At 38.4% G+C, this 15,392-nt stretch overlaps 1 protein-coding gene across 1 annotated transcript in view; it reads left to right on the top strand.

The window, feature by feature from the left end:
• DZIP3 (DAZ interacting zinc finger protein 3) overlaps nt 1–15,392 on the top strand; it is a 120,909-nt gene that overhangs the window by 23,366 nt on the left and 82,151 nt on the right. The window contains 3 exon segments of the mRNA XM_045584010.1: nt 4,735–4,851; nt 11,620–11,700; nt 12,959–13,083. Coding sequence (XP_045439966.1) covers nt 4,735–4,851; nt 11,620–11,700; nt 12,959–13,083 — 323 coding nt within the window.

Genomic DNA, 15,392 nt, shown 5'->3' with positions numbered 1-15,392 from the left:
AATATAGACAAAGCTGTAAATTTTCCTGAAATTAAAATGTACAAATATCATATAAATAAAAAATGGTAAAATGATGCTTTTTTTTTTATTACTAAAAGGTAATTCTAAAGTTTAAATGGGAAATAAAAGGAAGAATAACCAAGAAAATTAAGAAAGAAAAGTGTAGTTGAAAAGAGCTTGGAATTTGCCCACTTAGACATTAAAACTTATTATGGAGCTCTAGTAACTAAAATATTGTCACTTGCTCTTGACTCTGCAGACAAATCTAGAAAATAGAAGATAAATTTCAAAAATAGACCCACATACATATAGAACTTTTGTGTATGATAAGGTGAACAAAAATTAATAATGCTAAAAGGGAAATAGATAATTCTATAATCCTAGTGGGATTTAACATAATTCTCTGAATAACTGATAGAGCATGGACACAAAATTAGCAGAGCTGAAGCAAACTTGATCTAACTGACATGTATTTATATGTGTGTGCGTATATATAATATATACTGACATATATACTAGATATACTAGTAAACACTGCACCTCTCAATGGCAGAATATTATATATGCTCTTTTTAAGAGCACACAGAATATTTATAAAAATTGACCATGTGCTAAGTCACAAAGCAAGTCTAATCAAATTACAAAGAATTAAAACATGCAGAGCATATTCTCTATAACTATTTTATAATTATTTTAGAATCAATAACAAAGATAAACTAGAAAGTCATATTCTTAAGTTAAAATATACTAGAGGCCTGGTGAATGAATTCGTGCATGGGTGGGGTCTGGGCTGCTCACCCCAATGGGGGCCTATCAGGCTGGGCCAGCAGTGGGGAGAGTCCACAGGAGGTTGGCTGGCAGGCCCCATCCCTAATAGGGTGTTGGGGGACAAAGAGGGAGGGTCCACAGATAGTTGGCTGGCTGGCCCCACCCCTGATCAAGGTTAGACCCTACCTCTAATTGAGGTTGAGGGGCTGCAGGTGATTGGCCAGTTGACCCTGACCCTGATTTGGGGTGTTGGGGGCCTTTTGGGGTTGGGGCCAGCAGAAGGGAAGGGTTGCAGGCTGTTAGCCTGCTGGCCCCACCCCCGTTGGGGGGGAGCCGATCAAGGCCGGGATCAGGCTGGTTGGCTGCTGCAGTGTGCATCATAGTCACTGGTTGTTCTGCTGTTCTGATCACTGGGCTTTTATCTATAACTAGAGGCCCAATGCACGGAATTAGTGCACAGTGGGGAGGGTCCTCTCAGCCTGCGCTCTCTCCAATCCAGGATCCCTCCGGGAATGTCCGATGGCTGATTTAGGATCGGGCCTAAACCAGCAGTCGGACAACCCTCTCACAATCCTGGTCTGCTGACTTCTAACTGCCCACCTGCCTGCCTGCTTGATTGCCCCCACTTGCCTGGTTACCCCCAACTGCTCCTGCTGCTAGCCTGGTCACCCCACGCAGCCTGCTGCTTGCTTGTTTGGTCACCCTTCACTAAACCCCTGCTGGCCGGGTTGCTCCATGCAGCCTGTTGCTTGGTCATTTGGTCGCCCCCACTAACCCCTCTGATAGCCTGGTCACCCTACTCAGCCTGCTGCTCGGTCTTTTGGTCGCCCCTCACTAATACCCCTGCTGGCCTGGTCGCTTAATGCAGCCTGTTTGGTCGTCAGTTTGGTTGTTTTGGTTGCGACAATCAGTTAGGCTTTTATGTAGATAGATAATAAAAGCATAATATGCAAATTGACCTAACAGCTGAACAGGGAAATGACCATCCGGGATGACCTTTCAGGTGAAGCTGGGGGGTGGGGGTGGGTGGGGGGTGGGGGATGAGGTAGCCAGAGCTGCAAGGGCCGAGCCCCTTGCACGAATTCCGTACTACATACCTCTAACCTAGGTAACCTAAGAGTCAAAGAAGACATCATAATGAAAATTACATAAACTTTTAAACTGAAAAAAAAAAAAAAAAATATATATATATATATATATATATATATATATATATATCAAAACTGTTATTAAGTAAAAACTGTGCTTCCAGAAATATTTGTAATTTGAAATGCATATGGTAGAATAAAAAGCAAGGTTTAATATAAATAAAAAGTTCAAGAGGTTAATGGAAGAACAGCAAATTAAAAACAAAGTGTAAAGAAGGAAGTAATGAAAATAGCTAAAACTGATAAAATAGAAAAAGCATGTAATAAAGGTCAGCAAAGCCAAAACTTGTTCTTTTGAAAAGACCAATAATATTAATAAATGCCTAGTAAGAATATTCAAAGAAAAAGAAAAAAGGCAAGAAAATAACCAAATCATTAATGTGAATATGAAGATATTAATACAGATTCCATAGTGATCTAAAGATCATAGAGAATTCTGCTACTTGCAGTGGCTGCCTGGATTGGTTTAGAGCAACATTCCTTTGAAAAGAACTAGAAAAACTGGGCAAACTATTTCTTAGTAATGCTTACTTGTGCTTTTCTGACATATCACTTAATTCAACTAAGGACAGATCATTTCAAGTTTTACTTCTGTTCCCTGGGGAAGAGTCTATTTATGGTTTACCCTTTGCAGTAGATATTGCCAGTGCCCTGCCCATATTCCTTGACTTCTATCCTTTCAGTAGTGCTTTGGAGCAGCGGTCTGTAGACTACTGGTGGTCCGTGAGGTCTGAAAAGTTGGCGACCGCTGCTCTGGACAACTTCCAGTTTTCAGTATCTGCATCTCTATGCCTCAGGCATTTTTTCCTTTTTCTTTTTTTCTTTTTCTTTTCTTCTAGACTGCAAAAGGCTGTACTCAGCAGTTCTGAAGTCCCAAGGAATTAATACCCCCCTTTACCCTGGAAAAACACTTTAGGGTTGTTATATAAATACCTCAGTTCCCTTTTGCATTGTGTAATACTGAGGTTTGTTATTTTTACTGTTTTTCAGTTTCCCTGTTATGTTCACTAGAGTTACCCACTGTGGGTAACTGGTTTAATAACACATCCCACTAATTTAAGGCCTGCTTTCACTTTCCTGTATCTTTTCTCCACTCCCCTACCCTATTCTGGGCATATCCCAAATAAACTACGTGCATTGAAATCCTAGTGTTAGGTTCTTTTTTCAAGTGGAACAGATGAGGTTATGAGGGGCGGGGTTGGGAGGGTAATTGGGAAATAGGACACATATGTAACAACTTAATCAATAAAGAAATAAAATTAAAAAACAGATACTCATATTTCTTCAGGTTCCCAACCAAAAGAATGAGGTGTTACTAGGCCCGCTCTTCCTTGATAGGTCAGGAACTCTCAATTTCCCCCCTACTTTTGCAAGTTTGCTAAGAGATGTGCCTAGCATCTCAGCCACAACCAAATACAACAGTTGCTTTAAAGATAAAAATGACTCCAAAAGTCAGTCTCACATTTCTGGTCCTTCCACCTCTCTTCCATTTTGGCCATTGATAGTTTTCCATTGTTTTCAAATAAATAGATTTTATATTTTGTCCAGATTTTTAGTTGTCATTGAGAGGATTGATCTCAAAGTATCTAGACTGTTTGGCAGAGGTGGAACTTCAGTATTGTTTTATATGCCTTTTCAAAATTTAGATATATTGTCGAGCAACTGGTTGGATATATGAATCTGGATTCTGGTGATAGTTCTGAGTTGGAAATACAAATTTGGAAAATCTCAGTGTATATGCAGTGTTTCAAAACATGACTGGATTTATCCAGGGAATGTGTGTAAATGGAGAAGAGGTTCATTAACTTGAGTACTGGATAGACTGAAATTAATCATCCATTTAGCTAGGAGAAAAAACAGTAAAGTATTGTATAGTAGACACCAAGTTAAGAAAATGTAGGTTAAACTTTCCAAACAGATAATACAGTAGGACTCCAGTTACATCAGTGATCCATTCTGGTGGTGCAACGTAATGCAATTTTCGAGGTAAGTTGGAACCCACTTACATATAAGCACCTCTGTCACTCACATGGTGCACATACACAGCAGTAATGAAGTGAAACAGTAAAAAAAATTTAAAAGAAAGATAACAAATCCTGACCTTTACTTGTGGTAAATAAATAATAAAAACTTAAAGCACATATGTAAATATGTGAAATGACAGAACTTTATTTTTTTATAAATAAATGGGAGATGGTGACATAACCACAAAGTGACATACGTCGAGTCTGATGTAACCTGAGGACTGTCTGTAAATCATTAAACAGATAATGTAATTTAAGCCAAACACTTGTGGGCATAAGGCATTGGGGAATGACCACAAACAATACATAGTCATTCCTTTGATTTCATCCCTGTAAATACAAAACTAAGGTACACAATAAATCATATATCAGCTTGGTTTCAATCAAATTGCAGTATCAGATGGCTTACCCTGGTGTTGATATTGAAGCCAGCATTCCTGCTTACTACCACAGGCTCAGAGTTGGAAGGAAGATTTTAGTTATGCTAGGGAACAGAAGATATGAGAATAAAGTGGGACTACAACTTTCCTCTGAAGTAAGAGTGGATATTGCCAACCCCTTGGCAGACATAGTAATACCTTTTAGTGTTTTGAGGAAATAGTTACAAAGATTTGACAGACTTCTTAAAAACAAACAAGTATGTATGAGAACAGTTGTATCTGGGTTGTGTGGATTTAAAGAAGAAATCTTTATATCTGTATTCCAAATTTTTTGCAATGAAAATGTATTATTTATAAAATATGTAGATATTTATTCTAACTTAAGGACATTTTCAACTGAATAATTTTGCATAGAGAGAAGTTTCAGCTAACAGCCAGAATGGGGAGGAAATAGTTCCTGCTTTGACTTTACGTTTCTTGATAACACAACTGGAAGCATCACTTAGGAACATTCAAGCTACTAATTATACTGTAAGTGTTTTGTTTTTGAAAGTTTGAAATAATGGACTCACAACATTTTTCAATGAGAATATGGCTAATGCATGCTAACTTTAAGGTGTAGGCCAATTTCTATTTTCCTCTTTTGCCTCTATCTAGAGCAGTGGTTCCCAACCTTTTTTTTGGCTATGCCCTACCTAAGCATCTCTAAAATTCTGATGCTTCCCCCGCCCCATGCCATAAAATTTTTATTATTCAAAAAGTGAAGTCCTATTCACGTGAAGGAAGCTTAAAAGGCCATTAACTTGGTCTAAACAAGCTTCCAAAGAACATGGCATCCATGAAAGAGAAAAATAAAATAAAAGAAAGGACAGTTGAAGTACTTAGGAAGAAATAAATCACTAAGAAATTGTTAAAATAATAATAATATGAAGTGATGTGAAAAATAGCAAGTGAGGTTTCAAAATATATAATAAACTGAAATGCATAAATGTGTCACACTCTGTATTTATATACTGTATATGAGGCCCCCTAGAAACATACAAAATGCAAAAAAATCACTGTTAATAACTGAAAAATCAAATTGCCACCCCACTCCCCTGTTGGGCAGCTGCCCCATGTTGGGAACCACTGATCTAGAGAAAGGTGCACATACCGTAAATTGTCTTGTACTTTATGACTATATCTCTATAATGAGCTTATTCTAGTCTCCTTCCCTGCTACAGAATTATTCATCTTAACCAGTTAGCTGTCATGTGTCCAAAATAGAAATCTTCTCCACACATCACAATATTGAATTTAATTTAAAAAAATCATCTGACTTTGGAGTTGAATAAAGGATGTCTTCATCTTCTTGTGAGGTGATTGGCTCCATTATTTCTTCATTTGATGCCATTTATTTATTTGTTATTTCCACAATATAATACATTACAGTGGTAAATTCAATAATAAAATAATGATAATTTGCAGACTGTGGAAATATCAACAAAAGTGAACACGAAATAAAAATAAACCATCGATATGAAAAGTCCTGAAAACACTAAATTTTGTTGATGCTCCAAAGAAGAAATTTGTAAAAAAAAAAGAAGAAGAAGAATGCACACCATGTTTACCACTTTAAGCGTGAAATTCATGATAAACAAATGAACAACAACAAAAAAAAATCTCAAGTGTCACTGTTTATCTCTTGTGTTCTGAGTGGCAGCCCTATATATCAATATTGGAATTTCTTCCATATGCACTGGAATATTTACAAATTTAAGTTACTTTTTTTTTTTTTACAAACCCAGACATGTCACTAACATGTCTGATTTTAAAATTGGGTGACTAGAGTTAATATGTGGGGTTTACTGCTATAGAAATGTGTGGAATGTGGGAAAAGTCTGCCACTTGCATTTATAGATGCTTAAGGGTGTACAAAGGGTTAAATAGAAACTTGAACTAGTTAAAATGGGCTTTCCCAATTAGAAATGGAGTGTCATGACAAAATGTACTACTTTTTGTCCCTTTATAAATAATCAGCTCCTTTTTCTTCTGATATTTCTATATTTATAAAAATTGGTACTGCTATTATCAGTTATTGACTAATCATGTGAGATAAATTTTTAAAAAATTTAATAAATCTTTATTGTTCAGATTATTACATTTGTTTCTCCTTTTCCCCCCATCTTCTCTTTACCCAGTTCCCAAACCACCCTTTGCCCTTACCTCCCCTCCTACTCTCCACATTCATAAATGTACCATTTTTGTCCAGTCTCTTCCCACAACCCCCATACCTTTTTCCCCCTGAGAATTATCAATCCACTCCCATTCTATGCCCCTGATTCTATTATATTAACCAGTTTATTCTGTTCCTCAGATTTTTAATTCACTTGATTTTTAGATTCACTTGTTGATAGATATGTATTTGTTGTTTATAATTTTTATCTTTACTTTTTTCTTCTTCTTCCTCTTCTTAAAGAATACCCTTCAGCATTTCATATAATACTGGTTTGGTGGTGATGAACTCCTTTAGCTTTTTCTTATCTGGGAAGCTCTTTATCTGACCTTCCATTCTGAATGATAACTTTGCTGGGTAGAGTAATCTTGGTTGTAGGTTCTTGCTATTCATCACTTTGAATATTTCTAACCACTCCCGTTTCTGTTGAGAAATCAGCTAACAGTCATTTGGGTACTCACTTTTGGGTAAATAACTGTTTTTCTCTTGCTGCTTTCAAGATTCTCTTTGTCTTTTGTCCTTGCCATTTTAATTATGATGTGTCTTGGTGTGGTCCTCTTTGGATTCCTTTGTTTGGGGTTCTCTGTGCTTCCTGGACTTGTAAGTCTATTTCTTTCACCAGGTGGGGGAAGTTTTCAGTAATTATTTCTTCAAATAGGTTTTCAATATCTTGCTCTCTCTCTTCTTCTGGCACCCCCATTATTCTGATGTTGGTACCTTTAAAGTTGTCCCAGAGGCTTCTTACACTATCTTCAAATTTTTGGTTATTTTTTCTTTTTGCTTTTTTAGTTGAGTATTTTATGCTTCTTTGTATTTCAAATCTTTGAATTGATTCTTGCGTTCCTCTAGTCTGGTGTTGGGTCTCTGTATAATATTTTTTATTTCAGTCAGTGTATGTTTAGTTTCTAGTTGGTCCTTTTTCATATCTTTGAGGGTCTGGCTAAATTTATCAGCCTTTTCAAGAAAATTCTTGAAAAACCTTATATAACCGTGGTTTTGAACTCTACGTCCTCCATTTCTTTCATGGAGACAATGGATTAGAGTTATTTCTTGTGAGCTGTTTCTTTGTCTCTGCATTTTCACTGCTTTCCTGAGTTGGTAGGGTGGCTTTGTGTGCTGGGTGTCCTATATAGCCCAATGGGTCAGCCTCCCAGTTACCTAAGGTAGACACTCTTGGTGCACCTTTTGTAGACTGTGCGTATAGCTTTATTGTAGTTAAGCCTTGATTGTTGTTGGTATCACTGGACAGAGTTGACCTCCAGGCCAATTGGCTGTGAGGACCTGCTGTGTCTATAATGGAAGAACTGCTGTGCTGGAGAAACAGTTATGGGGAAGGACTTGTTTCACTGGGGCTTTGGTGCTCATTGAGTCTGTCTCTTGAATGTGTCACTTAAGGAAGTGAGTAGTTGAAATCTGGTGTTGCTCACACTGACCACTAGATATACTAGCTTCTAGATCTCCAGTGGGGTGCAGGTCAGCTACTGTCTGAGGCCACCCAGCAGGAGCTTCAGTGAGAACTACAGTTTTCTCCTCTTTTCTTGAGGTTTGGAGGTTTTGGAGCTGTCTGACCAGAGTTGCATTTTGTTAGGTTAAGCTGTGATAGGAAAGGCCATTTATATCTAAAAGTTGCTGCTCAGAGCTTGGGTGAGTTTGTAGATTGTGCGGGGCAGTATCTCAAGGAGTTACTAGGCTAGGGCATGGCAAACAGTGATGGCTGCCAGTCAACCATCTCTGCATCTTCGTGTTTCCAAATCCCCACATACTGTGTCCCAGCATAGTAAGCAATTTTTGCTGGGCACACCTCTGCAAGAAAATCATCCTCACTTTCCAACCCGATGGTAGACAGTCCAGCTTCTCCCCATAAGAGTTTGGGTCCCCAGCATCTCCCCAAAAACTGGAGTTCAGAGTAATCAGGAGCTTGTCTCCATTCAGGTTGAAAAAAGCAGTATGCCCAGTTGCCCGCTGCCAGCCTGATTTGCATGCCTCTGTACATCAGGTTTTCAGTGCTTGTACATGTCTCAGTGCTCTTTTCTTTTTCCTTCTAGTTGTATAACTTCCACTCAGCCAGCTTTCCCGTGGTTGTGGGTGATAGACATTTTGTCTTTTAGTTTTAGTTTTGAAATTGTTGTGCAAGGGAGCATTTTAGGTGTTTACCTATGTCGCCATCTTGGTTTCCTTTATGTGAGGTAAAATTGATAAGATATAATTACATGTTCAAGGTCAAATGATACTATAGAAATAAATAGGAAAATAAAAGAAATATAAACCTTCCATTAAAAATTAGAATCAATAGTACAAGATGGTAAAAGGAAAATTATTTCTTTAGAATAATTTGTATCAGTAAACTTAAGTTTTACACCCATTCAGACAATGGATTAGAGTTATCCTCAAGAAAAGACAACCCAGCAACACAAGATAGCATATAGCATAAGATACCAAATTCTATTTATATATATAAAAAGGCAGTGATCATGACAACTGAAACAACCGGTCAACCAAACAGTAGGCTTGCATGGGGTAACTAGAACAGAAGGAGGGCAGTGAGGGGCGACCAAACAACTGAACAGCAGGCTGCGTGGAGCGATCAGGTCGGCAGGGAGAGCAATGTGGGACAACCGAATGACTGAACAGCAGGCTGTGTGGGATGGCCAGAGCAGTGGGGGTTGAGGGGGAGGGCAGTGAGGGTCAACTAGGCCGGCTGTTGGGGGGCAGCAGTTGGAGGTGATCAGGCTGGCAGGGCGGGGGGCAGTGAGGAGTGACCAGGCTGGCAGAGTGGGGCAATTGGGGGATACCAGGCTAACAGGGGAGGGCAGTTAGGGGTGACCAGGCTGGGAGGGGTGCAGTTTGGGGCAACCAGCCCAACAGGGGAGGGCAGTTGGGGGCAATTAGGCTGGAAGAGGGGGGCAGTGAGGGGCAGTTGGTGTGATCAGGCAGGTGTGGGGAGGGGGGGCAATTAGGGGTGATCAGGTTGGCAGGGGCAGCAGCTGGGGGCAACCAGGTCATGGGGGGGCAGTTAGAGGCAATCAGGTCAGCAGGCAGAGGTGGTTACTGGGTGATCAGGCTGTCAGGGGGGAGAGGGCAGTTAGAGAGTTAGAGGCAACCAGGCTGTCAGGGGGGCCATTAGGGGTGATCAGGCCAGCAGGCAGATGCTATTAGGGGTGATAAGGCTGGCAGACAGGTGAGAAGTTAGGAGTCAGTGGTCCCAGATTGTAAGAGGGATGTCCAACTGCCGATTTAGGACTGATCCCCATGATCGGACCTAAACCAGCAGTCGTACATCCCTGAGGGGTCCTGGATTGGAGAGTTTGCAGGCTGGGCTAAGGGGACCTCTCCCCCACTTCCCCCCCCTCCACCCCCCATTCACAAATTTCATGCACCAGGCCTTCAGTCTATAATAATAAATAGCAAGCGTACTATGTAATTAGACTGGGAAAAAGCTGGGTCTACGAGACCTGAGGCAAGCCACTGTAGCCGTGAGGCCAAGTCCCTTGCATGGATGTCGTGTATCAGGCTAATAAAAGAGAAACACTAATAAAAGAGAAACATGCAAATTGACCATCACTCCCCTATGCCCACCAACCAATCAGGAGGAAATATACAAATTAGAAGGACAAAAAATGGTGGCCGCCCAGCTGCTCCAGGTGTGGAGTGGCAGGGCTGAGCAGGACGCCTGCTATGAGAAATAGAGTGGAGGATGAAGGGATCTACTGGAGCGTCACTCCAGTGCAATGAAGACAAAGACTGCAGGCTTCAGCAAGGCTCTACAGCAAAGATGAAGACAGCAGACTCCAGCCTGAGTCTGCATCGAAGCAGTGAAGATGAAGATGGCAGATTCTGGCTGGAGTCTGTAGTGAAGACAAAGGCCGCAGATTCTGACTGGAGCCTGCAGCAAAGACCAAGAAGGCAGACTCTGGATCCCACGTGCCGGAGGAAAACTGGTGCTGGAAGCTAAGGGAAGGAACGCCTATTGCACGAATCTCTTCATGCAACGGGCCTCTAGTATAATAATAATGTACAAGCTCACAGAGAAAAAATTCTTACTTAGGACCCTCCAGAATAGGGTTCTAGGAGGTGGTGGACACCACCCTAAAGGAGTCCTAGATGGATTTAAAAGAGGGGCAACAAAAAATACAACAAAATGTCTATGAATATGATTTTTCTCTCTAGGGATTTGGTGCCTAAGGTTTTTATTGGAGGATGGTTATGTAGGCACCCTCTTCCTAGGATATATAAAAATTCTTAACTCCCAGGTTTTTAGCATGAATCATTTTATTTGTACAAGCGATTTAGGCACAGTGAGCCAAACCTTATTAGAGAACAGTGGGAATGCTCCTGAAATCCAGGTTCCCAGACACCCATAAAGAGTCAGTCTTGCAGTCAGGCCTCTCTATGGATAGCAGTCAGCTCTGCTGACTTTTGTGCATGGTATGTATAGTTCTGTGCCATTTTATTACCAGTGTTTGTGTAACCACTACTGCAGTCAAGATAAAAGAACTCACATTGCTACAAAAATGTCTTTTATGCTAACCCGTTATAGTCACATGCACCCCTTGTCCTCTTTGCTCTTCCTAATTACTAATCTTTTCTCCATCTCTATAATTTGGCCAAATTATAGATGAAGGAAATAGCCTCATGTTTTGATTTTTCACTGAGGAAGTGACAAGCTCTATGTTTATACTGTTAGAACAAAATGCACACATGGACAATAAAATACTTTGATTTAAGAGATCATTGTATTTTTTAAGCAGGATGGTAGATATATGAGTGTTCATTATAATATTACCTAAAGTGTTTTGATATCTGAAATATAAATGAAATAATTTTACAAAAGGTTTAGTATAACAAATCTTAATGGCATTGCTTTCATTTTCTTTAATCAAACTCTCATGTTTTATTGACTATCCTTTTCTGGGCCAAATTATCAAATACATCTAAAATGAATTCTGTATTATTAGATGATTGATCATATAATGATAATTTCACTATTTTTAATAATAATTAGACCTAAAATATTTAATTAATCTTGCTAAATTTTAAAGTAGCTTAGTCTAAATAACCAATTAAAATATATTTTATCTTTTTAGGCACATCAGATTAATATTGATTATTATTTGACATTACTGTTTTTGTATGGAATAGCACTCACTGAAAGAGGAAAGAAAGAGGTATGTAGCATTTGTTATTTGCTTATTATAAGTCTTTTTACATATACTGACCTCATTTTAACAAATTAAAATGTTGATTTTTGAAATTCTCTAAAAATTGATACCACTCAGTAACTTTTATATATTTTTAATATAGTATCATTATGCCAGAGACTATTTTGTGAAATAAAAAATGTTGAGAGGGGAAAAATAATTTTAGCTTACAACTTTACTTCATTTATCCTTTAAATGCTTACCATTTGTATAAAACAAAATTGTTTAGCATCTTTCATGTATACAATACATTTTAATCCATTTTCTAGTAGAACTTAATCTGGCTGATTCTAATATGAGTTATACTTTAAATTTTTTATTTTAAATTTCTAGGCAGGTTTTTTAAAAAATAAATAAATCTTTATTGTTCATATTATTACAAATGTTCCTCATTCCCCCCCCCCATTGCTCCCCTCCACCCAGTTCCCACCCTTCCCTATGCCCTTTCCCCACCCCCCATTTACTTTAAATGTTTTGTTGAATAAGGTGAAATGCAAAAAGTAAAAATCAGGGAGTTAACTAGGTGATTTCTAAGAATTCTTTCAAATTTAACATTATCTTTTTAATTTTTTTTAATGATTTCTCATGTTTTCTTTGCAACTTTGATATTTCTTTTACTTTTTGTCTCTAGAAATCTATACTTTTTTACTTGTTATTTGAAAAATTAGGAAGGTTTGTGCTCCAATTAGAAAGAAAATTAGTAAGAATTATAAAATATTAGCTAGTAATATTTGCCAGTTTTATAAACAAAAATTGTTATTGGTTTTCTTAATCCTTACCCGAGGATTTGTTTTTATTGATTTTTAGAGAGACAGGAAGGGGGTGTGAGAGAGAAAGAGAAACATTAATGTGGGAAACATCTATCAGTTGCCTCCCATACTGGAGATTGAACCTACAACCTAAGTATATGCCCTAACTGGGAATCGAACCCACAACCTTTTGGTGTATCAGATGATGCTCCAACCAACTGAGCCACCAGGCCAGGGCTATTGTTGTTTTAGTGTTCACTTTGAAATGTTGGTAAAAAAATACCTTAGTTTGTTGTACAGATTTTAAGCATATGTGACTATATATAGCGATGCTAGGATTAGAGATATGAATAAATGACCAAAAGACTGGACCAATATTAAAGTTTCCCTAACTTCTCAAGTTTGGGAAATATTTGTTTATTGTAAAAGAAAAAAAAGTTTTTACATTAGCCAAACTGAGTTCTATGTTCCTACAGGATTATACAGAAGCTGAGAATAAGTTTCTAGTGATGAAGATGGTGATCCAAGAAAATGAAATTTGTCAAAACTTTATGTCTTTAGTTTATTTTGGACGTGGTTTGCTTCAATATGCTCAGAAAAGGTAAGGATTTTAACTAATGGGTAGATCTTCCCTGTCAGCTTTCTGCATTGTGAAAAGGGAATAAAGTTTTCACAGTATATCAGGTATAATAACATTTATGCTGGATGGATTTTTTTCTTCCTCATCTATTTTTTATAGATAATAATTTCTTTAATGTACTTGAGAATATTAAGTATCAAACTTAACAGGTTGTGACAGTAAGAGGCAGTATAACATAGACATTGGGATATAGGCACTGGAGTCTGACAGATTTGGGTTCAAATACATTTTCTACCACCTACCAGATCTTTGATTTAAGGAAACGTAATGTTGGTTAAGCCATATCTTTTTTCTTATTTGTCAAATGGAACTAAAAGTAGTGCCCACCTCATAAGATGTTGCAGGTAATTAACACAGTGCCCAGGACACAGAAATGCTATATTAGTAAATAAATGATGGTTGTACTTTTTAATATTATCACTACTTAGAATAGGTGTTTAAGGTATAATAGAACCAATAAAGCACTGAAAATGTCCAAACACTGAATTTTGGGAGAGTAAGGTGTTATATATTTAGTTAAATTGTATAAGGTAACCTATATGGACTAGCAGTCTGTTCTTTAATGTACTTGAGAATATTAAGTATCAAACTTAACAGGTTGTGACAGTAAGAGGCAGTATAACATAGACATTGGGATATAGGCACTGGAGTCTGACAGATTTGGGTTCAAATACATTTTCTACCACCTACCAGATCTTTGATTTAAGGAAACGTAATGTTGGTTAAGCCATATCTTTTTTCTTATTTGTCAAATGGAACTAAAAGTAGTGCCCACCTCATAAGATGTTGCAGGTAATTAACACAGTGCCCAGGACACAGAAATGCTATATTAGTAAATAAATGATGGTTGTACTTTTTAATATTATCACTACTTAGAATAGGTGTTTAAGGTATAATAGAACCAATAAAGCACTGAAAATGTCCAAACACTGAATTTTGGGAGAGTAAGGTGTTATATATTTAGTTAAATTGTATAAGGTAACCTATATGGACTAGCAGTCTGTTCTCTTCCTATTTGGAGATCCTTAGCCATTTGTAACAGCATTCATTTTATTTGTTAAGCATTTACCATATTCTAGATTTGGAGATATCATTATTTATAAAATAGACAATTCCTATTCCCATGTAACTGATAATATTATAGTATTAATCAAATAATAAGTTGTGCAAAATAATTATAAAATGTTATAAAAAACTATGAAGGTATATACAGTGAATAATAAACAACTTCTAAAGTCCCAGCCTGGTTCTGGGAATCAGAAGTCTCTCTGAGAAAATAATATTTAGCTGAGATTCGAAGGGTGAATTACACAAAGTTTACTTACACAAATCCGTATGAAGGATTACTGTTGGCCCAGCCATCCTAAATAATAAAAGCTTAATATGCTAAGTGTCTGGTCCTCTGGTGACCCATCAACTGTTCAGCCAGTCAAAGCATAATATGCTAATGATATGCTAAGGCCGCTCAACCGCTCGCTTTGATGTGCACTGACCACCAGGGGGCATATAGTTGACTAGTTGACTAGTAGCTATGATGTACACTGACCACCAGGGAACAGACGCTCCGACTGGTAGGTTAGCTTGTTGCTGGGGTCCGGCCAATTAGAACTGAGCAAGATGGCCTAGACAAGCCCTGGAGCCCTCCTGCAGTCCTTCCTAGCCTTGATCTTGCACTGGTGGGGTCCCTCAGCCTGGCCTGTGCCCTCTCACAATCCAGGACCCCTCAGCGATGTTGGAAAGCCGGTTTCAGCCCAATCCCACAGGCCACTCCCCTTTGAGGGCACCGGCTGCAAGGCTCACAGCTCTCCTGATTGGGACTGATTGGTGCGAGCCTATAGCAGGTGTAGTGGGGAAAAGATGAGCGGGAGCATCAGGTAGGAATTGAAGGCAGTGTTGGACTGTGGTTTCAGCTCTATCCCCACAGGCCACCCCTGGAGGGCTCCCACTGTGCACGAATTCCAGGCCTCCAGTGGGTCCATAAAAGCATCACTACCTATTAGTTCCCTGATTCTTTGGTTTATCTTCTATCCTTTGGCATGCTTGCTTTTTACTAAGGTATCCAGAAGATTTCCTACTTTCTGTTCACTAGTATGATGTCATCAATACCAATGAACAGTGCAAAATGTTTTGCAGAATGTCAGAATGATAAAAATTCCTCTAGTTTATATTGTGGAGAGAATTAACAGCTCTGAGACAAGAAACGAATGTATATTACTGTCCTTCCCTCAGATATGTAAATGACTTTTTATTCTCTTTACTTATGGGCATTG

The sequence above is a fragment of the Pipistrellus kuhlii genome, unplaced genomic scaffold, assembly GCF_014108245.1.
Source record: "Pipistrellus kuhlii isolate mPipKuh1 unplaced genomic scaffold, mPipKuh1.p scaffold_m20_p_2, whole genome shotgun sequence".
In the NCBI taxonomy this organism is placed as follows: Eukaryota; Metazoa; Chordata; class Mammalia; order Chiroptera; family Vespertilionidae; genus Pipistrellus; species Pipistrellus kuhlii.
The sequence above is the reverse complement of the archived record's forward strand: the minus strand, read 5'-3'. Positions and strand labels throughout refer to the sequence as shown.